General features: G+C 41.3%; 2 protein-coding genes across 2 annotated transcripts in view; both read right to left on the reverse strand.

The window, feature by feature from the left end:
* Positions 1-1,140: 1,140 nt before the first annotated feature.
* Hrnr (hornerin) lies at positions 1,141-11,960 on the reverse strand. The gene is made up of 6 exons (XM_070013815.1): positions 11,823-11,960; positions 9,887-10,234; positions 7,864-9,223; positions 6,003-7,824; positions 1,678-5,897; positions 1,141-1,484 (listed from the first exon to the last, which is right to left on the reverse strand). Exons 1-6 carry the CDS (start codon positions 11,958-11,960, stop codon positions 1,141-1,143), a joined length of 8,232 nt encoding a protein of 2,743 aa, XP_069869916.1.
* Positions 11,961-12,050: 90 nt separating this feature from the next.
* The window catches only part of Flg (filaggrin), a 52,056-nt gene continuing 40,332 nt past the window's right edge, over positions 12,051-23,774 (reverse strand). Inside the window, exons 8-10 of the mRNA XM_070013817.1 lie at positions 19,922-19,926; positions 18,847-18,987; positions 12,051-12,131 (exon numbers count right to left, since the gene is read on the reverse strand). Coding sequence (XP_069869918.1) covers positions 12,051-12,131; positions 18,847-18,987; positions 19,922-19,926 — 227 coding nt within the window. The remainder of the gene's footprint in view (positions 12,132-18,846; positions 18,988-19,921; positions 19,927-23,774) is intronic.

Raw genomic sequence — 23,774 nt, forward strand, 5'->3', positions numbered from 1 at the left:
TAATGCAATCCAATCATTAGAATCCAAAGACATAAAACAAAGATATTACAATTAAACAAGGTAATAGTAGAGAGACAGTCTTCCATTCCATCAGATTATAGATAATATTTCCCTACATGGAAAACACAGTACACTACAAAGGAGAAATTATATTACTATAACCATAGCATCTCTTAAGTTTTCTAGTCTGAAGTAACTCCTTACAAGTAGGTGCCAAGATCCTTCTTGCTGAAACAAATAAAGCCTTTCTTTACTGGTTAAGAAGAACCACTGGAGGCAACTTTTCAATGTCACCAGTTATCTTGTTATCTTACTAATTAAAGATATAACAAACAATAGGGGCTTGGTGGTTTTGATAAGTGAAGTTACCAGAGTTACATCTTTGCTTTACGGACCTTTGCCTTTCTGCTGTGTCCAATATAAAGGGGACTAAAGATTGGAATAGTTGCTGCTGTAAGAGAAATATTTGGGTTCAGGACTGGAAAAGCATTTGTAATAAATTGTTTTAAAAACTGCAAGCTGAACCTTGGCATTATACCTAATTAATAAGCTTGAAAAAATACCTTAACTAAGCCCTAAGATCCTTATTCCCCAACAATCATTTTTATAATTATACATATCCTAACAAACCAGCCCAAATACCATACATTATTCAGAAGGAACTCAGTAATGAGAAATAGAATATAGTTAAAGGCTTACATGAAAAGGATAGAAGCACATACAATAAATTTGGGAAATAAATTTCATGAAAAATTGTTTATCTGCAACTGTTTCTCACTTCTTGATAATTGAGGTAATTTCTTTTCTATTTCTTATTCACTATGAATTAGAACCTCTGCTGTAGGACATATTCATAGAGGGGAGTACTTCTATTACAATTGTGGGAATTTAAGCCTATATTTTCGCCACCACAGTTATCTTTTCTTCCTCTCTCATAGCTATAGGGACTTTGTCTATTATTCTCATTGTAGAATGACAACTGATTGGTAGTATTGTACCTAGATTGTCCATATGAGGGTGTAAATTGTCCAAAGGCAGAAACTGAGGACCTTTTTACTTTTCGGTACTGGCTTCTTGATTGCCCTTCATTACAATTTGAATGGCCAGAGCTAGATCCCCAATGGCTTCCACATCTCTTATCTAATTCAGGTTGCTTATAACTAGCACACTGACCATGTCCAGAGCCACATGATCTAGAGCTAAATGAGTGAGAATCATATTGTTGAGAGTTTGACCCAGAACACTGTCCACCAGAAACTGAGGACGTACATGAACCAAAACCACATTGCTCAGAGCTAGAACACTGACCTGACCCAGAACCAAGTTGTCCATTGGAAGAGTAATAACCTGGGGAACATCCAGGTTGGTCATAGCTAGAGGATGGATTTGAACAAGACCCATATTGACAAGGTATAGAAGCTTCTTCTGAGCTGGATCCACATTGACCAAAGCATGATGACTGTCTTGAGGTGGAATCATGTTGTCTATAACCAGATGATGGACAAGAGCCATATCCTTGCTGAATAATTTCAGATGATCCTGTAGGACTGTACATGGGTTGACCAAAGCTAGATGGCTCATGTGAACAAGACCCATATTGATCATTTCCAGAAGAAACTCCTGACCAAGATCCTTGTTGTCTACAATTTGAAGACTGATTGTCACAGAAAGAATTACCTGATCCAGAACCATGGCAAGAAGACTGACCTGACCCAGACACCTGTTGACCACAGTAAGAAGACTGACAGGAGCTAGAACCATGTTGGCCAGAAACACATGACTGTCCTAATGATGAACGATGTTCTCCATATCTACATGATGGGCTCTGTCTGGACCCACACTGACTCAGGCCAGAAGATGCCTCTGATCCACACTCATGTTGGCCAAAATTAGAAGACTGTCCTGATCCCGAACCTTGTTGACCACAGGCAGAAGACTGACCTGAATGAGGAGAATGTGTCCTGTGGCTGGAAGACTGACTTGATCCAGAACTGTGCTGGCGACAGCAAGAGGATTGATTGGAACCAGACCCATGCTGTCCATAGCTGGAAGACTGACCTGTACCTGACCCAAACTGACCAGAACCAGAAGACTGTCTTGATGATGAACCATATTGTCCATAGCTAGTGGATTGCCCTTGTCCAGATCCATACTGACTGTAGCCAGATGATCCTCCTGATCCAAATTCATGCTGGCCAAAATGAGAAGACTGTCCTGAGCCAGAACCCTCTTGACTGTACCTGGAAGACTGACCTGAACCAGATCTTTGTCTCCTGTGGATGGAAGATGGACCTATTCCGGAACTCTGCTGGCTGGAGCTAGAGGACCCTCTGGAGCCAGACTCATGCTGTCCACAGCTAGAAGACTGACCTGTGCCTGACCCAAACTGACTGGATCCAGATGAGTGTCCTAATGTTGAACCATGTTGTCCATAGCTAGTGGATTGCCCTTGTCCATATCCATGCTGACTGAACCCAGAAGATCTTCCTGATCCACACTCATGCTGGCCAAAATGAGAAGACTGTCCTGACCCAGATCCTTGTTGTTCATACCTAGAAGACTGACCTGAACCAGACCTATGTCTTGTGTGGCTAAAAGACTGACCTGATCCAGAGCTATGCTGGCCACAGGTGGAGGACTGATTTGAACTAGACCCATGCCGGCCACAGTTGGAAGACTGACTTGTGCCTGACCCAAATTGACCAGAACCAGATGACTGTCCTGATGTTGAACTATGTTGTCCATAGCTAGTAGATTGCCCTTGTCCATAGCCATGCTGACTGAAGCCAGAGGATCCACCTGATCCAGACTCATGCTGACCAAAATGAGATGATCCAGATCCTTGTCCATACCTAGAAGACTGACCTGAACCAGACCTATGTCTTGTGTGACTGAAAGATTGACCTGATCCAGAACTGTGCTGGCCACAGCTGGAGGACTGATTTGAACTAGACCCATGCTGTCCACAACTGGAAGACTGACTTGTGCCTGATGCAAACTGACCAGAACCAGATGACTGTCCTGATGTTGGACCATGTTGTCCATAGCTAGTGGATTGCCCTTGTCCAGAACCATACTGACTGAAACCAGAAGAGCCACCTGCTCCAGACTCATGCTGGCCAAAATGAGAAGACCCAGATCTTTGTTGTCCATACCTAGGAGACTGACCTGAACCAGACCTATGTCTTGAGTGGCTGGAAGACTGACCTGAACCAGAACTGTGCTGTCCACAGCTGGAGGACTGACTTGTGCCTGTGCTATAGTGTCCTGAACCAGATGACTGTCCTGATGTTGAGCCATGTTGTCCATACCTAGTGGATTGCCCTTGTCCATAGCCATGCTGACTGAAGCCAGAAGATCCCCCTGATCCATGCTCATGTTGGCCAAAATGAGAAGACCCAGATCCTTGTTGTCCATAGCTGGAAGACTGACCTGTTCCAGAACTGTGCTGGCCACAGCTGGAGGACTGATTTGAACTAGACCCATGCTGTCCACAGCTGGAAGACTGACTTGTGCCTGACCCAAACTGACCAGAACCAGATGACTGTCCTGATGTTGAGCTATGTTGTCCATAGCTAGTGGATTGCCCTTGTCCATAGCCATGCTGACTGAAGCCAGAAGATCCCCCTGATCTATGCTCATGTTGGCCCAAATGAGGAGACCCAGATCTTTGTCCATACCTAGAAGACTGACCTGAACCAGATCTGTGTCTTGATTGCCTGGAAGACTGGCCTGTTCCAGAACTGTGCTGATTATGGCTAGAGGACCCAGTTGAGCCAGACCTATGCTGTCCATAGCTAGATGACTGACCTGTGCTTGACCCAAACTGACCAGAACCAGATGACTGTCCTGATATTGGACCATGTTGTCCATAGCTAGTGGATTGCCCTTGTCCAGAACCCTGCTGACTGAAGCCAGAAGATCCCCCTGATCCATGCTCATGTTGGCCAAAATGAGAAGACTGCCCAGATGCTGGACCCTGTTGACTGTACCTGGAAGACTGGCCTGAACCAGACATCTGTCTCCTGTGGCCAGAAGAGTGACCTGATCCAGAGCTGTGCTGGCCATAGCTGGGGGACTGATTTGAACTAGACCCATGCTGTCCACAGCTGGAAGACTGACTTGTGCCTGACCCAAACTGACCAGAACCAGATGACTGTCCTGATGTTGAGCCATGTTGTCCATAGCTAGTGGATTGCCCTTGTCCAGACCCATGCTGACTGAAGCCAGATCCCCCTGATCCATGCTCATGCTGGCCAAAATGAGAAGACCCAGATCCTTGTTGTCCATAGCTGGAAGACTGACTTGATCTAGACCTATGTCTTGATTGGCTATAAGACTGACCTGATCCAGAACTGTGCTGGCCACAGCAAGAGGTCTCACTTGACCCAGACTCATGCTGTCCATAGCTAGATGACTGACCTGTGCCTGATCCAAACTGACCAGAACCAGATGACTGTCCTGATGTTGAGCCATGTTGTCCATAGCTAGTAGTGGATTGTCCTTGTCCATAGCCATGCTGACTGAAGCCAGAAGATCCCCCTGATCCATGCTCATGTTGGCCCAAATGAGGAGACCCAGATCTTTGTCCATACCTGGAAGACTGACCTGAACCAGATCTGTGTCTCGATTGCCTGGAAGACTGGCCTGTTCCAGAACTGTGCTGATTATGGCTAGAGGACCCAGTTGAGCCAGACCTATGCTGTCCATAGCTAGATGACTGACCTGTGCTTGACCCAAACTGACTAGAACCAGATGAGTGTCGTGATGTTGAACCGTGTTGTCCATAGCTAGATGTTTCTCTCTGTCCTGACCCATGCTGGCTGAAGCCAGAAGATCCTTCTGATCCAGACTCATGCTGGCCAAAATGAGAAGACTGTCCTGACCCAGATCCTTGTTGTCCATACCTGGAAGACTGACCTAATTCAGAGCTGTGCTGGCCACAGCTGGAGGACTGATTTGAACTAGACCCATGCTGTCCACAGCTGGAAGACTGACTTGTGCCTGACCCAAACTGACCAGAACCAGATGACTGTCCTGATGTTGAGCCATGTTGTCCATAGCTAGTGGATTGCCCTTGTCCAGACCCATGCTGACTGAAGCCAGATCCCCCTGATCTATGCTCATGTTGGCCCAAATGAGGAGACCCAGATCTTTGTCCATATCTGGAAGACTGACCTGAACCAGATCTGTGTCTTGATTGCCTGGAAGACTGGCCTGTTCCAGAACTGTGCTGATTATGGCTAGAGGACCCAGTTGAGCCAGACCTATGCTGTCCATAACTAGATGACTGACCTGTGCTTGACCCAAACTGACTAGAACCAGATGAGTGTCGTGATGTTGGACCATGGTGCCCATAGCTAGATGATTCTCGCTGTCCTGACCCATGCTGGCTGAATCCAGATGATCCTTCTGATCCAGACTCATGCTGGCCAAAATGAGAAGATTGTTCTGACCCAGATCCTTGTTGTCCATACCTGGAAGACTGACCTGATCCAAAGCTGTGCTGGCCATAGCTGGGGGACTGATTTGAACTAGACCCATGCTGTCCACAGCTGGAAGACTGACTTGTGCCTGACCCAAACTGACCAGAACCAGATGACTGTCCTGATGTTGAACCATGTTGTCCATAGCTAGTGGATTTCCCTTGTCCAGAACCCTGCTGACTGAAGCCAGAAGATCCTCCTGATCCATGCTCATGTTGGCCAAAATGAGAAGACCCAGATCCTTGTTGTCCATACCTAGAAGACCGACCTGTTCCAGAACTGTGCTGGCCACAGCTGGAGGACTGATTAGAACTAGACCCATGCTGTCCACAGCTGGAAGACTGACTTGTGCCTGACCCAAACTGACCAGAACCAGATGACTGTCCTGATGTTGAGCCATGTTGTCCATAGCTAGTAGTGGATTGCCCTTGTCCAGACCCATGCTGACTGAAGCCAGATCCCCCTGATCCATGCTCATTTTGGCCCAGATGAGGAGACCCAGATCTTTGTCCATACCTGGAAGACTGACCTGAACCAGATCTGTGTCTCGATTGCCTGGAAGACTGGCCTGTTCCAGAACTGTGCTGATTATGGCTAGAGGACCCAGTTGAGCCAGACCTACGCTGTCCATAGCTAGATGCCTGACCTGTGCTTGACCCAAACTGACCAGAACCAGATGAGTGTCGTGATGTTGGACCATGGTGCCCATACCTAGATGTTTCTCTCTGTCCTGACCCATGCTGGCTGAATCCAGATGATCCTTCTGATCCAGACTCATGCTGGCCAAAATGAGAAGATTGTCCTGACCCAGATTCTTGTTGTCCATAGCTGGAAGACTGACCTGAACTAGTCCTATGTCTTGAGTGGTTGGAAGACTGACCTGATCCAGAACTGTGCTGGCCACAGCAAGAAGACTCACTTGACCCAGACTCATGCTGTCCATAGCTCGATGACTGACCTGTGCCTGATCCAAACTGACCAGAACCAGATGACTGTCCTGATGTTGAGCCATGTTGCCCATAGCTAGATGTTTCTTGCTGTCCTGACCCATGCTGGCTGAAGCCAGAAGATCCTTCTGATCCAGATTCATGCTGGCCAAAATGAGAAGACTGTCCTGACCCAGATCCCTGTTGTCCATACCTGGAAGACTGACTTGATCCAGAACTGTGCTGGCCATAGCTGGGGGACTGATTTGAACTAGACCCATGCTGTCCACAGCTGGAAGAGTGACTTGTGCCTGATCCAAACTGACCAGAACCAGATGACTGTCCTGATGTTGGACCATGTTGTCCATAGCTAGTGGATTGCCCTTGTCCAGAACCCTGCTGACTGAAGCCAGAAGATCCCCCTGATCCATGCTCATGTTGGCCAAAATGAGAAGACTGCCCAGATGCTGGACCCTGTTGACTGTACCTGGAAGACTGGCCTGAACCAGACATCTGTCTCCTGTGGCCAGAAGAGTGACCTGGTACAGAACTGTGCTGGCTAGGACTAGAGGACCTGCTTGACCCAGACCCATGCTGTCCACAGCTGGAAGACTGACTTGTGCCTGACCCAAACTGACCAGAACCAGATGACTGTCCTGATGTTGAGCCATGTTGTCCATAGCTAGTGGATTGCCCTTGTCCAGACCCATGCTGACTGAAGCCAGATCCCCCTGATCCATGCTCATGCTGGCCAAAATGAGAAGACCCAGATCCTTGTTGTCCATAGCTGGAAGACTGACTTGATCTAGACCTATGTCTTGATTGGCTATAAGACTGACCTGATCCAGAACTGTGCTGGCCACAGCAAGAGGTCTCACTTGACCCAGACTCATGCTGTCCATAGCTAGATGACTGACCTGTGCCTGATCCAAACTGACCAGAACCAGATGACTGTCCTGATGTTGAGCCATGTTGTCCATAGCTAGTGGATTGTCCTTGTCCATAGCCATGCTGACTGAAGCCAGAAGATCCCCCTGATCCATGCTCATGTTGGCCCAAATGAGGAGACCCAGATCTTTGTCCATACCTAGAAGACTGACCTGAACCAGATCTGTGTCTCGATTGCCTGGAAGACTGGCCTGTTCCAGAACTGTGCTGATTATGGCTAGAGGACCCAGTTGAGCCAGACCTATGCTGTCCATAGCTAGATGACTGACCTGTGCTTGACCCAATCTGACCAGAACCAGATGACTGTCCTGATGTTGGACCATGTTGTCCATAGCTAGTGGATTGCCCTTGTCCAGAACCCTGCTGACTGAAGCCAGAAGATCCCCCTGATCCATGCTCATGTTGGCCAAAATGAGAAGACTGCCTAGATGCTGGACCCTGTTGACTGTACCTAGAAGACTGACCTGAACCAGACATCTGTCTCCTGTGGCCAGAAGAGTGACCTGATCCAGAGCTGTGCTGGCCATAGCTGGGGGACTGATTTGAACTAGACCCATGCTGTCCACAGCTGGAAGACTGACTTGTGCCTGACCCAAACTGACCAGAACCAGATGACTGTCCTGATGTTGAGCCATGTTGTCCATAGCTAGTGGATTGCCCTTGTCCAGACCCATGCTGACTGAAGCCAGATCCCCCTGATCCATGCTCATGCTGGCCAAAATGAGAAGACCCAGATCCTTGTTGTCCATAGCTGGAAGACTGACTTGATCTAGACCTATGTCTTGATTGGCTATAAGACTGACCTGATCCAGAACTGTGCTGGCCACAGCAAGAGGTCTCACTTGACCCAGACTCATGCTGTCCATAGCTAGATGACTGACCTGTGCCTGATCCAAACTGACCAGAACCAGATGACTGTCCTGATGTTGAGCCATGTTGTCCATAGCTAGTAGTGGATTGTCCTTGTCCATAGCCATGCTGACTGAAGCCAGAAGATCCCCTTGATCCATGCTCATGTTGGCCCAAATGAGGAGACCCAGATCTTTGTCCATACCTGGAAGACTGACCTGAACCAGATCTGTGTCTCGATTGCCTAGAAGACTGGCCTGTTCCAGAACTGTGCTGATTATGGCTAGAGGACCCAGTTGAGCCAGACCTATGCTGTCCATAGCTAGATGACTGACCTGTGCTTGACCCAAACTGACTAGAACCAGATGAGTGTCGTGATGTTGTACCATGGTGCCCATAGCTAGATATTTCTCCCTGTCCCGACCCATGCTGGCTGAAGCCAGAAGATCCTTCTGATCCAGACTCATGCTGGCCAAAATGAGAAGACTGTCCTGACCCAGATCCCTGTTGTCCATACCTGGAAGACTGACCTGATCCAGAGCTGTGTTGGCCATAGCTGGGGGACTGATTTGAACTAGACCCATGCTGTCTACAGCTGGAAGACTGACTTGTGCCTGATCCAAACTGACCAGAACCAGATGACTGTCTTGATGTTGAACCTTGTTGTCCATAGCTAGTTGATTGCCCTTGTCCACATCCCTGCTGACTGAAGCCAGATGATTCCCCTGATCCATGCTCATGTTGGCCAAAATGAGAAGACTGCCCTGACGCTGAACTCTGTTGACTGTATCTGGAAGACTGACCTGAACCAGACATCTGTCTCCTGTGGCCAGAAGAGTGATGTGATCCAGAACTCTGTTGGCCACAGCAAGAGGACTGATTTGCATCAAACCCATGTTGTCCATAGTTGGAAGAGTGACTTGTGCCTGACCCAAACTGACCAGATCCTGATGATTGTTCTGATGATGAACCATGTTGTCCATAGTTAGATGTATTTTCTTGTCCAGACCCATACTGACTGAAGCCAGAATATCCTCCTGATCCTTGTTCATGTTTGCCAAAATGTGAAGACTGTTCCAGCCCAAGTTTTTGTTGACCATACCTGGAAGAGTGATCTAAACCAGACCCATGTCTTCTGTGACTACAAGACTGTTCTGATCCATACTCTTGTGACTGTTCCAAATGATGTCCACATTGTTCAATACTTGAGGTGTTATCTGAGCCAAATCTTTGCTTCTGTTTTTCCCAACTTCCTGATTGTCCACTTGAGTTATGTCCATGTCTTCTTTTTGTAGAGGAATCACCAGTGATTGATGAATGTTTTCCATAATTTGAAGAGTTACTTGAGTCAGAATAATATTCTTGTTCTTGACAACTTCCCAATTGTGATCTTGTCTTTTGCCAGGGCTGATTTGAAACAGATCCACATCCACAACTAGATTCATTTGAATTTGACCAATAGTTTTGTTCTTCTTCACTTTCTGAGCTATATCCATGATTCTGCTTAGTAGTGAACTTGGTGGTTCTCTTATGTTGCTTATTTCCTATGGATGCATTTGATCCAGATATATCCTGTTGATTAGAGCCATGCCTGCTTTTCTTAGTATCCTTGAAGTGGCTTAAACTGGACTCTGTCCATCCTCCAGAGCTTTCCCTGTGTCTAGTACTAGGCCATACTCCTTCATGCTTCACTTTTCTGGAAGTGGATTTAGGCCTATGTTTAATGTTTTCTCTGGAGCTCCTGGAATAAGAGTCCTTCTCTCCTGCACTAGAACTTGAATAACTGGAAGAGGAGTCTTGATCTTTTTCTTCCTCTTCTGTTTCATACTGTTCCTCTTGGTGTTGGTGTCTATGATCTCTCTGCTTTGACCCTGAAGCTTGGCAGTAATCTTTGACAACAATTTTATTACAAGCTTGAGCCAGCTTGAATATCATCAGAAGATATTCAGTAAAATCCACTTTTTTGTTATGATCGCGATCCAGACTTTGCATGATGATATCTACAGTGTCTGGATCATCTGGATTCTGTATGGAAATAAGATACAAAAGATATCCCATTAGTATAGACTATCTACTCTCCACCTTTTAAGGAAGGCTTTAGAAATGTGATTTTTTTTGGATATTTGTTGGAATTCAACCACAAGGTCTTTTGGGCAAACTTGCTCTATCCTGAATAGAAAGAAAAGGAACGTGCAATGAATAAGGCACTGAGAAATTGCCAGATGGAAGTACAAATGAGAATTAAAAAGGAACAAGGGAACCAATTATTTTTGGTAAAGATTGGCCAAATAGGAACAATTAGTTAATTTATAAGTAACAATCTTGGATCTCTGCATTATGGCTATCTATCTATCTATCTATCTATCTATCTATCTATCTATCTATCTATCTATATTATTTAAATATACATGACCTTGCCAGTTTTATTAATTAATTTAAGAAAGATTTGTATAATAGTTATCTGTCTAGCATGGTGTTACAAGAAGAAATAGGTCAGTGAATCCATTTGGTTTTGACAAAATGGAATTTAAAGTTTAGAGGATCTGATCCACAAACTTAAAATAATAATTTACTATGATATATATGAGTGCATCAAAGTGGAACTGCTTCAGTAAAGTTTAATGAGAAAATATGATGCCTTTTGAAGGATAGATTAGAATTAGCCAAATAAGTATAATGTAATGAAACAGAGAGGGGCCACATTTTTTTTTCAGGCAGAAGGAATGATTTGAACAAAGATCTAAAAGAGAGAAAAGGCATAGGCCATCCAAATAACTGAAATAAATTCACAGTTACTAAATTTAGAGGCCAGGAGGAATATAGTTCCAGACTATGAAGGGGGGAGGGAGGAGAGTTTATGAGAGCACAGCTCAACAGGAAAAAAAAAAACAAAACACCGAAAACTTGGTCATGGTCGCATGCACTGTCATCCCAGACACAATGAGAAGTACAAATAGGAAGGATCATGATTCAGGCTAGTCTAGGGAAAAAGTGAGACCCTAATCTCAAAAATAATTAGAGCAAAAAGAACTTGAGGTGTGGCTCAAGCTGTAGAGTGCCTAACTAGGAAGCATGAAACCCTGAGTTCAAACCCCAGTGCTACCAAGGGTGGGGGAGGGGAAATGGCCATAGGAATATAAATTCATTAAGCAGTTGAGTTTAAAGAATTGACTGTACATCGAAACTCCCAAATATTTATTTACAGAGTGGGTAGTTTTTAAGGTGCTGGTTATTTGCTTTTATGAGTTAGAGGTAAGTGTCAACTCCCTAAAATCAGAAGTCTTATAGCACCATAATTGGGCATTTGTTTGGACAATCTTGATAGAAGAAAAACAAAAGGAAGATTTGTTTTCACATACTTTGCAGTTTTTTTCTGAAACCCTTAAGACTTGCTCCCATAGATAAGACATTTTTAAGTCTGTGGATTTTTGTCTGTTCTTTGGTAGGGTGATTTATTTTTGTCAGTTTACAGAAACCATTATGGGTCAACTTTTGATAGTATCTCACGCCTGCTAACTCCTGTTTTCCAGTACCAAGTAAGATGAATCCTCTAAGATGTTTGACATATATAAATAAAAGGCTGCACAGCTCAGTTCTGGCATGGAGTTCTTACCTTCAGAATTTGGCGAAACTCATTTTCCAAAAGTTCTTTCAGCTCTGCTTTGTTCAGCATGCCACATTCTCCATGCTGGCTGGAATATTGGTAAAAAATGTCGATGACAGTGACAATGCCTTGTAGGAGTTTAGACATTTTTTTGGTAAATTTAACCTAAAGGAGGGAGAAAGGAAAAAATCTCTTATTATTTCTTTTTATTGCTTAAACACATAAAAATAGGTCCAATCATTTGCAATAATTATCATCCATGATCAATTCCATCCTGTTGTAGTCAAGAACTAGTTCAGAGTTGAATTGCTTGTTCAGCTATGTAGCAAGAGGGCATTGACATAGGAACAATATCCATTATGTCTTATTTCCATACCTGAATAGGAGAAAAAGCTTTCTGTTTTGTATTCTCTGCCTCTCCCAGGGATATGAGCTCTATTCTGGAACTATATAATCCTGAGTGTACAAGTCTTTTCACTTCCTTTGTTTCTAGGTTACTATCATCATACTGCAGAGGACAGATATATCATCTACATGGTATACTTAACTCCTTTTAAGGCATACATGTGGTACAACTAGACCCTCAAGACTTCTAAGCTAGAGAAAGTAGACAAAGCGAGCAAAGCCAACCATAGGCCAAGTTGACATAAATGTGGAGTTAACCACCATCAGATTTTGATTCTGTTTTCATTCTCTAAGCAGGAGGTAATCCTCAGGCCTTGGTTATTCAATGAGAGAAAAACTAATAATCTTCAGGAAAGAGCCCAAAGAAAAGAGGTACTATGTGTAATTTAGTCATTGCTTCATTTTCCTTTGAAGTAAACTTTGGTTTATGCCAAAGTTCCCTGAAGTACATTTAAAAAGAAAGCTGATATCCAGTACCTCTTTTCTTATATTGTATTTTCATAAATTATAACCCTGTAGCTTTGAGCAGAATTGAATTCCTCCTTACTTACCTAGTTCACCAGAGGAACAGCAGGATGAAGACTGAGCAGCTTTCAGGGTGCTGCTGGTTGGGATACTGGCCTTTTTATAGAAGGAATAATAGTCCATCATAGGGAGGAGCTGATCTCCTTGACATGTCCTAATTTACTCCTAAACAAGTCCAGCTCCTTCTCCATCTCCACCTCCTAGGTGTTTACCTTCTCACTTCCTTACATGCTCACCTGAGATTGCAATAGAAGTTCCCAAATCTGGCCTAGTATCAGCCCCGCCTTTGAAGTCTTAGGACACTTTGCAGAAAGGACTCTTCCTGTATTCACTCAACTATGTAGCACAATACACTGACAAATGAGTGGACTTCAACAGAGGTTGAATAAAGCATTCACAGGGATATCAGAGCCTAAATATCAAAGAACTATGAATTTAGTGTTCAGAAAGAAACTTAAAGGTTGCCGGTTAGGTGTTGTGATTTTTAGGCTAAATTTTCTTAGATTCTAGCCATGGTGCCATCCATGTTGTTGTTTTTGTTTTAAATGGTAGACTGTCTTTATATAAAAAAAATCAGTTTACCTATTTTAGTGACCATTCATGAATGTGTTTTGTCCCCTTTACCACTATGTAGACCTAGGAAGGTTTCTTATGACCTGGGCTGTGGCATCTCTCAAACATCATTTTTTCCCTCTGTATATGGTACATCTTTTTTGTGTTTGATGCCATTGAACTTTGAGCTTATGGTTTTGCATTTGGTAGGCAGGTGCTCAACCACTTGTACCATTCCTCCAGTCCTTTTTGTTTGGATTAATTTTTAGTTGGTATCATTTTTTCCCCCCAGGCTATCCTGAACCATGAACCTGATTTATGCTTCTTACCATAGCTGGGATGACAGGTGAGTGATACCAGGCCAAAGTTTTTTTTTTTTTTTTGTTATTGCTGTTTCTGTTGAAATGTGACTTCATGAACTTTTTTGCCTAGCTAGCCTTGAACTGTGGTACTCCTGATCCCATTTTGCGAGTAGCTAGGATTATTGGCCATTTGTGCCTGGCTCATATTATTCTGTCTGTTCTACCTGTAATTAACTTCATAACCTTCTTGAATATACTGTTTTATTTCATCTTTTTCTTGGAATATTTTTTCATTATCTTCCTAATGAATTCCTTTTAATTCTTCAAAATCTACTTTAGGCCTTTTATAAGAAATCATTTTTGATTATTCCAGGTACAGTTACAATTGGCTACATTGTTTAATATTTTGTAGTTATGCCAACTACACTATATTGTAATCTTTAATATTATTTTATTATGCACTTAAGGTTTAGTATAAAAATTAGAAAGTATTAAGTGAAGAAAAGAAAATGATAATGTAACGTGAGATCTCTAGTTAGAAATAGCTATTATTTACTTTAAAGTCAATAACTTTGTTAATTATTCTTACACACACATACGTCTATGACTTACAAAATTTCTGTACTACGAACTCCTTGAGAATGGAAAATGGGCATTATTTATCTCTAAGTCACTTAGAGACCCAGTGTATTACTTGGCACATGAACATCTTCTATAAATGTCAGTTTGAGTTGACTGGAAAGAGGAGCAAGGGTCATAACTAGTGTTGTCTGCATTGAGCAGCTTCTACTTTTTTGTAGTTTGGTCTAGGGTCTACCTGCTTTCTTGCTATCTTTGCCTTAGAAGGTATGATTTCCTCTGCATATAAATGGAACCCTAACATTGTGAATCAGCAAGTGACTTTTGCTTAGCCTTGAGAACCTTGCATTGTGCACAGCAAACACAAATTTCAACTGGAGACATGTGAAGTTACACTTGTGTAATATAGTCATCAGGAGTTGAGCAGTAGTAACTATTAGCACATGATAAATTATATGATTCCAAATTCACCTGTCATTAGGCTGTATTTTCCCCCCAAGAACTATCCAGAGACTACAGAGTTAATATCTACCCTGTAGTTATGTTTCCATCTGGATGCCTGATTTGGGCCAGTTTGTCATGCTTTGTCAAAGCAATGACCTTCTTAAAGGTGTGACTGAGACTGTGGGAGTTAAGGGGAGGTGGAATTTGCTGACTTGAAGAATAATTTCCTGCAGGAGCCAGCTCCTTCAGAGGGAGGAAAGGTTTGCAAGGAAAGAATATTCCAGGTGAACATACCTTTGAGGAGGTCAGTGTTCTCCCAAACTTGGGCTCAGCAAACTGTGTGAAGGGATAGACAATCAATATGACTGTTTGTGGGATGAATTTTTTTTTTACATCTGTGCACTTCAGTTGTTGGATGAGAACAGTCATAGCTGGTACATAAACAAATGAACGTGGCTGCGTTTGAATAAAACTTATTTATGAACACTGATCTTTGAGTTATAAATATAGAAAACATCCTCAACTTGTTGGACTGTACAACAACTGTGATAAAGTTGATATGGCCAATACACTGTAGCTTACCATCTGTGTTTTTATTTTCTTGTCAGAAAGATTCTCCCGGAGAGGAGAATCTCACAAGAAAAAGAAGGGTTGAAAAGAGTGGAATATCAGAGCCTTTTGTGAGAGGGAGAAGTACCTATTTGTAATTACCAGCATGTATGGGTTTTTAGGGAAGGGGACAGAACAACGGATCTTTGGATGCTCATCCTTTGGACAAGGGAAGGATAGTTTGGCTTGAGGTCATGAAGTTTTAACCCCTGCATTGGCTGAAAATGCAATGAGATTTTTTTTTGTGAAATTATTGAATTTGTTGTCAAGGATATTGTAAAGGTTTTCATGTGTTATCTAAATAGTAACTTTTACCTTTTCTTCAAAGATACTTAATATTTTTAGTGCTTTATTTTCTTTTCTTCTTCTTCTTCTTCTTCTTCTTCTTCTTCTTCTTCTTCTTCTTCTTCTTCTTCTTCTTCTTCTTCTTCTTCTTCTTCTTCTTCTTCTTCTTCTTCTTCTTCTTCTTCTCCTTCTCCTTCTCCTCCTTCTCCTTCTCCTTCTCCTCCTCCTCCTCCTCCTCCTCCTCCTCCTCCTCCTCCTCCTCCTCCTCCTCCTCCTCCTCCTCCTCCTCCTCCTCCTCCTCCTCCTCCTCCTCCTTCTTCTTCTTCTTCTTCTTCTTCTTCTTCTTCTTCTTCTTCTTCTTCTTCTTCTTCTTCTCCTTCTCCTTCTCCTCCTCCTCCTCCTCCTCCTCCTCCTCCTCCTCCTTCTTCTTCTTCTTCTTCTTCTTCTTCTTCTTCTTCTTCTTCTTCTTCTTCTTCTTCTTCTTCTTCTCCTTCTCCTCCTCCTCCTCCTCCTCCTCCTCCTCCTCCTCCTCCTCCTCCTCCTCCTCCTCCTCCTCCTCCTCCCCTCCTCCTCCTCCTCCTCTTCCTTCTCCTCCTCCTCCTCCTCTTCTCTTCTTCTTCTTCTTCTTCTTCTTCTTCTTTTCTTCTTCTTCTTTCTTTTTGGGTCCGGTCGTGGGGCCTGAACTCTGGGCCTGGGCGCTGTCCCTCAGCTCTTCAGCTCAAGGCTGTGCTTTCTTTTCTTAATATTCATGCCAGCCAGAATTATGTTGAGCTTTGTTTCCTGTGTCTTGTAAACAGGAGACCTGCTGAATTTATGTTTTGGCCTTTTCTTTTTACATTGAGTATTATTAATGTGAATCACAGAAATTCTTTATAAAACAAGTCTATGGTTTTAACAAGATTGGACATAAAGATCTCCTAGCTATATCTTTGGTTATTTTTTTCTCTTGTGAAGATAATGGACTTTGTGAGAAAATATTTCTTATGGCATGTCCTATGATCTAGATTTTTTTTGTCAGTCATGGGTCTTGAACTCTGGGCCTGGACACTATCCCTCACCATTTCAGCTCAAGACAAGTGCTCTACTACTTGAGCCACAGAGCCACTTCAAGTTTTCTGGTGGTTAATTGGAGATAAGAGCCTCACAGATGTTCCTGCCCTCGCTGGCTTTGAACCATGAACCTCAGATCTCAGCTTCCTGAGTAGATAGGGTTGCAGGTGTGAGCCACTGGTGTTCAGCTGATCTAGATTCTTTTGGGGGTAGTACTGGGGTTTAAACTCAAGGCCTTGCCCTTGAAGGCTTTCTACCACTTGAACAGTCCTTTTTTTGCTTATTTTTCAAATAGAGTTGTATTTTTGCCCAGACTAATTGAGACTATGATCCTCCTATACATCATTTATATGTAGCTTGAATGACAGATATACTAACACACCTAGTTGATTGGTTAGGAGTAGTCTCAAGAACTTTTCCCAGACTCACCTCAAACTGCAATCCTTCTGGTCTCTGCCTTCCCAAGAGATAGCATTATAGGTGAGAACTTTTGCACCCAGTCATGATCTAGATTTTTGAGCACCTCTCTCCATGTGTTCACATAAGGAAAAAAATGACATTCTTTATGCCAAGCACAGTGCTCTGTGTGCCGATGTGCATTATTTACTTAATCTTCACAACAGTCCCATTATGTATTTTTTGGAGGGTTAGAATTCAGGGCCTTATACATGTTAGGCACGCATTCTACAACTTGAGCCATGTCTTCAGTTCTCTTTGCTTGCATTATAGAATAGTGTCTTGCCCCCCTCCCCCCAAACTGGCCTGGACTGAAAGCCTCCTATTAACATTTTTTGCTTATCTGGGATGACAGATGCGTGCCACCATATCCAGCTTCTTATTGATTGAGATGTGGTGTTGTGAACTTTGTGTCTCTCTCTGAGTGTGTGTGTGTGTGTGTGTGTGTGTGTGTGTGTGTGTGTGTGTGTGTGTGTGTGTGTGTGTGTGTGTGCCAATCCTGGGGCTTGAACTCAGGGATTATGTACTGTTCCTTGAGCTTTTATGCTCAAGGCTAACACTACCACTTGAGCCACAGCTCCATTTCTAGCTTTTTGGTGACAGTTGGAGATAAGAGTCTCATAGTCTGGCTTTGAACTATGATCCTCTAATCTCAGCCTCCTGAGTCACTAGAATTGTAAGTGTGAACCACTGGTACCCAGTTGTGACCTTTTTTTTTTTTTTTTTTTTTAGCTCTAGGCTGACCTTGTAATACAATGATTTGCCACACTAGCTATGATTACAGGTAGGAGTACTGCACCCAACATGATATAGGTACAATTACCTCCAGTTTGCAAGTAAGTCAATGAGCTCAGATAAAATGTGGAACTTGCCTTCAAATCTATTAAGATTAAAACTCAAATCTCCTTACTAGGAATAGCTAGGGAAAGATTAGTGGTTTAGAGAGAGTTTGTGAAGAATGAAATGTTTCACTGAAAAAGAATCCTCTGCCCTCTCCTTAAAAACCTGTCAAGGATAAATCGAAGTTCCCAGGCCACTTGTGTACTCATTCTTTCTTGCCAGTCTGGAAGGCAGAATGATGAGTCTGTAGCACCACCTGCTGGGTTTTAGGGAAATTGTCTAGAAAGTTTCTTGCCCTGTTCTTTTGTCCTTCCCTCATTCTTCATGTAACTTCTGGCAGTTCATCATAGCTTAGGCTTTATGAATGGGTGAACTATGCAAAACAATGTTAAAATAGGGTCACACATACTCACAGGAAGAACATTTAAGGCCGAGATTAAAGGAGAGTATTATACTTGTCCTCCTTAACATATGTACAAGGTATAAGTTTAAATTTTAAAATACTCTTTACAATTCTGTTGTGTGGTGACCAGAGTGCTTATATATGGGGGTTCAAGTTCTAATGATTTGGCCAAATTTTGTAATCAGACATGACTCTTACGGGAGATGAATTAAGTTTTATAGAGATCACTGTCACTGATTGGAATACCCTATAGACAGAACTTCTGAGGCTCTGGTTTCAAACAATCCAATTGCATAATAATTGCTAATGAAAGTGTGTGAACAAACAATTTATTTTACCTCTTCTGTTCAGCTGTGATACTTTATAAATGACAAGATTACAAACTGGTTTAAGTAGGCAGAGAATTAAGGCTAGAGATTGATAGAACAAGACATTTAAGAGAAGTTAAAGGGTATAAATGGAAGGAGGCCCTTGAAAAAAACTGCAAGGAGGTGTGAAAATCATATTGAAAAGAGATGAAGTATAATTGGGATATAGGAGTCCAGACAGAGCTATTCTGGCAGGATCCTTGATTCCCCAATACTGGATCCTTCTCTTCCTCTTCCTCCTCCTCCTCCTCCTCCTCCTCCTCCTCCTCCTCCTCCTCCTCCTCCTCCTCCTCCTCCTCCTCCTCCTCCTCCTCCGCCTCCTCCTCTTCTTCTTCTGCCTCCTTCTCCTCCTTCTTCTAGTACTGTAATCATAGCTAGTGTGGCAAATGATTGTGTTTCAAAGTCAGCCTAGAGCTAAAAAAAAAAGTTCACAGCTGGGTACCAGTGGTTCACACTTACAATTCTGGTGACTCAGGAGGCTGAGATTGGAGGATCATAGTTCAAAGCCAGACTATGAGACTCTTATCTCCAACTAGTCACCAAAAAGCTAGAAATGGAGCTATGACTCAAGTGGTAGTGTTAACCTTGAGCATAAAAGCTCAGGAAACAGTTACCTACTTTCAATATAATTCTTAATCTCCTTCTCTCCACATAGTGACCTCTGTTTTGAGTTCTGGTTTCTGTTCAAATGGTGTCTCCTGTGAATAACTTTCTTCTTAACCTAGGAAACTCTTGACATATTTATTTTCTTAGGAGCACTTTATTTCAATTTGAAAGTTACTTACTTTTGAAAAATATCTCCATACAAAATGTATAAACTCTCAGAGTGGGGATAGTGTGTTAAATATTATAAACTCAGAATCTAGATTAGGACCTCAGAGATGATTGATAGTATTTGTTGTGTGAATAAACAAATGAGTATTTTCATTTTAAATAGTCTCCTTCCTTTGTTCACATCATTTTGTTTGCATGCTTATTTAGCACATTGTTTTACATATTACCTGTGCTGTACTGAATTATAGTTGGCATTTGATGTGATTGTGGTAAGTGATCTTTGTGAGGTTAGTGACCATATTTCATCCATCTTTGTATTTCTAGCATGTACCAACTTACTTATGAGTCAGTATTACTCGAGAAATGGATGAATTACCAGATTAGAATTCAGCCATCATTATTTTGTAATTAAGTTTTATCCTGAGATCAGATTTTGCCTTGCCAATATAGGTATAAATTGGTCTTTCTGATATCATCAAAATTATTATCTATCCAAAACAATGTTGGAGGACATACATTACCTGTATTCAACAATGCAGGAATCAGTATTAATCATCTGTTCCACAGTAAAGTTCTCTGCTATTTTGAGAAAATTCTCTGAAAATAGTATTAATAATGCGTTCTCTCTCGCTCTCCCTCCCTCCTTCCCTCCCTCCCCTCTTCCTTCCCTCCCTCCTTCCCTTCCTTCTTTTTAGCCTACTATGTTTTGGGGCTGTATCATTCAGCATTCAGTGATGCAAAGCTTTCAAGAAGGTACATTTCTATTCGCAGTTGTCTTCTCTGTAGAGAATCTTATGTTATAGGAGACCTAAAGTAATAGATAAGTTTTACACACCCAAGAGTTTAATATTGATACATTTGTACTTTGGTTAACATTAAGTAGCAATAATTAGGCAAATTCCCTTTTACCCAAGATACATGTACCTCTTGCCCAAGGTTCATATTAGGTCAAAGTTCATGGTTGGGAAAGAATGAAATGATATGCCTCATTGTCATACTCTGATCTTCCCATATCTCTACCTTTATTTCTATAGAATTTATTTCCCAACTTATTTGAGTACATATTACATATTTTTGCCTATACTAGCAGCTGTTAGATTGAGTCTGACATCATTCTTGTCTACAAGAAATTTTACAGAGTCTCTTGTGAAATTACAGTTTCTTTGCATGTATTTATCATATTTTATACTTTCTCATGTCTCCTACCCTGACCTGACAAATGCTTAATGCATGTTTGCTGAAGAACAGTGGTCCTTGAACTGAGAATAGTATAATATGTACTTGTTAGAGGGATCTCTTCAAGTTAGATGAAGAGCTCCTAGAAGAGTATTCAGCTAGTATTTTATCTCACATGGTTTATTACTGGGAATTCCATTGAAGAAATTACCAAAGAGGTAATTGGTAGGTAGGTTGGTAGGTTTTGAGATAGTGTGATGAATGGGGAAAGAAAGAATATTAGAGTTGGAGTAGTTCTATCATCCCAAATTAGAAGTGAAGTCTACTGGTCTCTTTTTTATATATGTTTTTATTGTTAAAATTCTATATAGAGGGGTTACAGTTAGATGAGTAAGGTAATGAGTACATTTCCCATCAAGCCTTGTTACCTCCTCCTTTGTTTTTCCCCTACCATCTCATCCCTCCCCATGTCCCCAACTCCTTCCTCCCCCGCCCCCGAAGTTGTAAACTTCATTTTCAACATAGTGTCTTGTACATCTCATTGTTATAATGGGTCATACTGGTCTCTTTTTAATCACAAATGACAATTTATAATTTCAGATATGTGTCAGATACTGTCTTGGTAATCTATTAAAGCAATATGTTCACTCCTATAATAGCATTATTTTCTCTGTGCAGAAAGGTCTCAACTTTGTACTTTGTACTTGTATGTTTCACTGTATAATATAATCTATATAATTTCCTATATATAAGCTTAATTTTAATATTTTATATATCTCTACTGCCTCAAATCTAGGAATTTCAAACTGGACTCATACAATGTTTCCTCCAGAAATGTTTATTCTCCTCTTACCTCCTATCATATGCCAGTCAGTTTCATTAGCATCTTTGAGTTCTTGGGCTAAGGACTTTATAGTCATTCTTCATTCAGATGACCACACATTCTGTCAGCTGTAGCTCAGATTCACCTGCAGGACCCAAGCTTACCATAGCAATCTGGCATCTAGATTATTTTAAAAAACTCTGTAATCAGTCTCTATTACCAAGGTTTCTCTATATCTTCCCTCCCATACCTTTTTGGTATTAGGAGTTGATCTCAGTACATTATACTTACTAGTGAAGAGTAATGTTGCCTTGTTTTTCATATTTCAGATTTTCTACGTTTGATCTTTTGGGGGTATTTCTTCCACTTTTATGTGAAAGCCTTATTAGGGTATATATTATATATCTTGTTGGTATATCCTGAGGTTCTCAGTTTGTGTAGTATTGAGTTTAGTTACAACTGGATTTTTCATGGAGTTTCTTCCTTTATTTGGTTGGTAGATTTTCACATAGAGTATATTATGTTGACAGTTGAGGGGCCCACTTTCTCTGTAAGTCTCATAAGGTAGGGGGCTCTACTAGTCCAGGAAGTTGAATTGTAGGTAGCAGAATATATCTAATATTCCCCCTGATATCCCCACTCTGCTTTTGTCAAAAATGGACAGTTTGAGAGGGTAGGGAGCAACCCTGTACCAAGTTCTATCATGAGCATGGTATTCACAGTCTTGGTATTTAATCTCTCCTGATGGTACAGGAGAGCATGTCCATGAGTGGGATCTCAGGACCTCAAAGTCATGCCTGCTTGGTGCTGGGTTGTCAGCTAGGGTCTTTTAATCTGTTGCCTTCTTTGGGTTGCAATATTTGCTGATTTTGAGTAGGGCTGGGTTATGGGTAGAGTAAGGTATAACTTCTATGTATATCAATCAAGGAGCATGTACCTGGTGTATTGAAAGTATCAACCTTGATCTCTAGTATTGTACAAAGAGAAACACAGATAACAATAACAACCACCAGTACAAGCAAACCAGATAGACCAAGTAAGGTCCAAATAAAGACTAGAACACCTACACATTACCAACCTTAGGAATGTAGGGGCAAAAATAATAGAAGATAAAAGGGGTAACATCGATTAAGATATATTGTATTATAAACTTCTCTGTTAAATGGTAACTCCTTTATTCATCTAGTTAAAGATAATAATTAAAAAGTTAAAAAAAGAACGGACAAAAAGCTCGCAGGTCTGTGGACCTCTTATTAGTTTACAATTATATAATTTATACATTATAGTCATTGCCCTGAGTCTCCTAAATAAACAAAACTTATTGAAACAAAACAATGATAGAGGATAAATTAAAAAGCTAAAAAATGATAAGCAAAAAATGGACAAGAGAGAAAGAAAAAGGGAAAGAACAGTAGAAAAAAGTTAGAAAATTAAGAATTCAGGAGTAAGGTAGGAATTAAAAGCAATAAAGCACCCTCCCAAATAGCAAAAAAGTTAAAAGCTTTAAATGTTAAAAGAAGAAAAAAGAGTAAGAAAAAAGATTAAATATATGATTCAAAGAACAAATATATACATCCTTAATAAAACCATCACTTGATTATTAGTAGGAGAAGCCACAAAGTCAAACAAGTCTCAATAAGTTGACAGAATTATTTTTACTAACTGAGATTAATTAGCTACCCTTACCTCCTGTATTATCTTGGGAAAGTCAATAATATTATTTTTGCTTGATTTCTCATTTCTAAAATATGTGTAACTATCTACCTCAAGGATAGTTCTGTTTAAGGATTAAATGAATTAATCCCTATAGAATTCTCAGCATAATGCTTGGCATGTAATGAGGAACCAAGGTATATAAAACACTGTTGGAATGTGCTATAAGAGTAACAACAGTGATACCTATGGTTTAACTTCTTGGAGAATGTTAGATTTTATAATATTTATAACATCTGAAAGATACCCAGCAATTTTAGCTCAGAGCGTAAAAATGCTTTTGGCCAAACTTCCAAATCTTTTGTCTTAGCTTTACCTACCTTTGGAAATTGTAAACTGGTTAATAGTTTTCTGTATTTTCCACTATTTTCATTCACGAGAATTAAGAACTTTTAAATACCTAATGTTGAAGAATGCAGCTGCATTTTAGGAAGAACTAACTAAAATTCTCTTTGGAGAATTTTGTTTATATAAGTAAAATAAGTATTTGCTAGTCAAACCTAGAGCTAGCTTATTTTTTATTATACATATACTATATTATCTTAATTAATTCAAGAGCACCTAACAAGAAAACAGAAGTTTGGATTCTAATAGAATATTATACCTGGATTTGGTACCAATATCATAGTTTTGAGCTTGCAAGAAAAAAAACTGGCT

Source organism: Dipodomys merriami, unplaced genomic scaffold (assembly GCF_024711535.1).
Source record: "Dipodomys merriami isolate MVZ:Mamm:240054 unplaced genomic scaffold, mDipMer1.0.p SCAF_92, whole genome shotgun sequence".
Taxonomy (NCBI): domain Eukaryota; kingdom Metazoa; phylum Chordata; class Mammalia; order Rodentia; family Heteromyidae; genus Dipodomys; species Dipodomys merriami.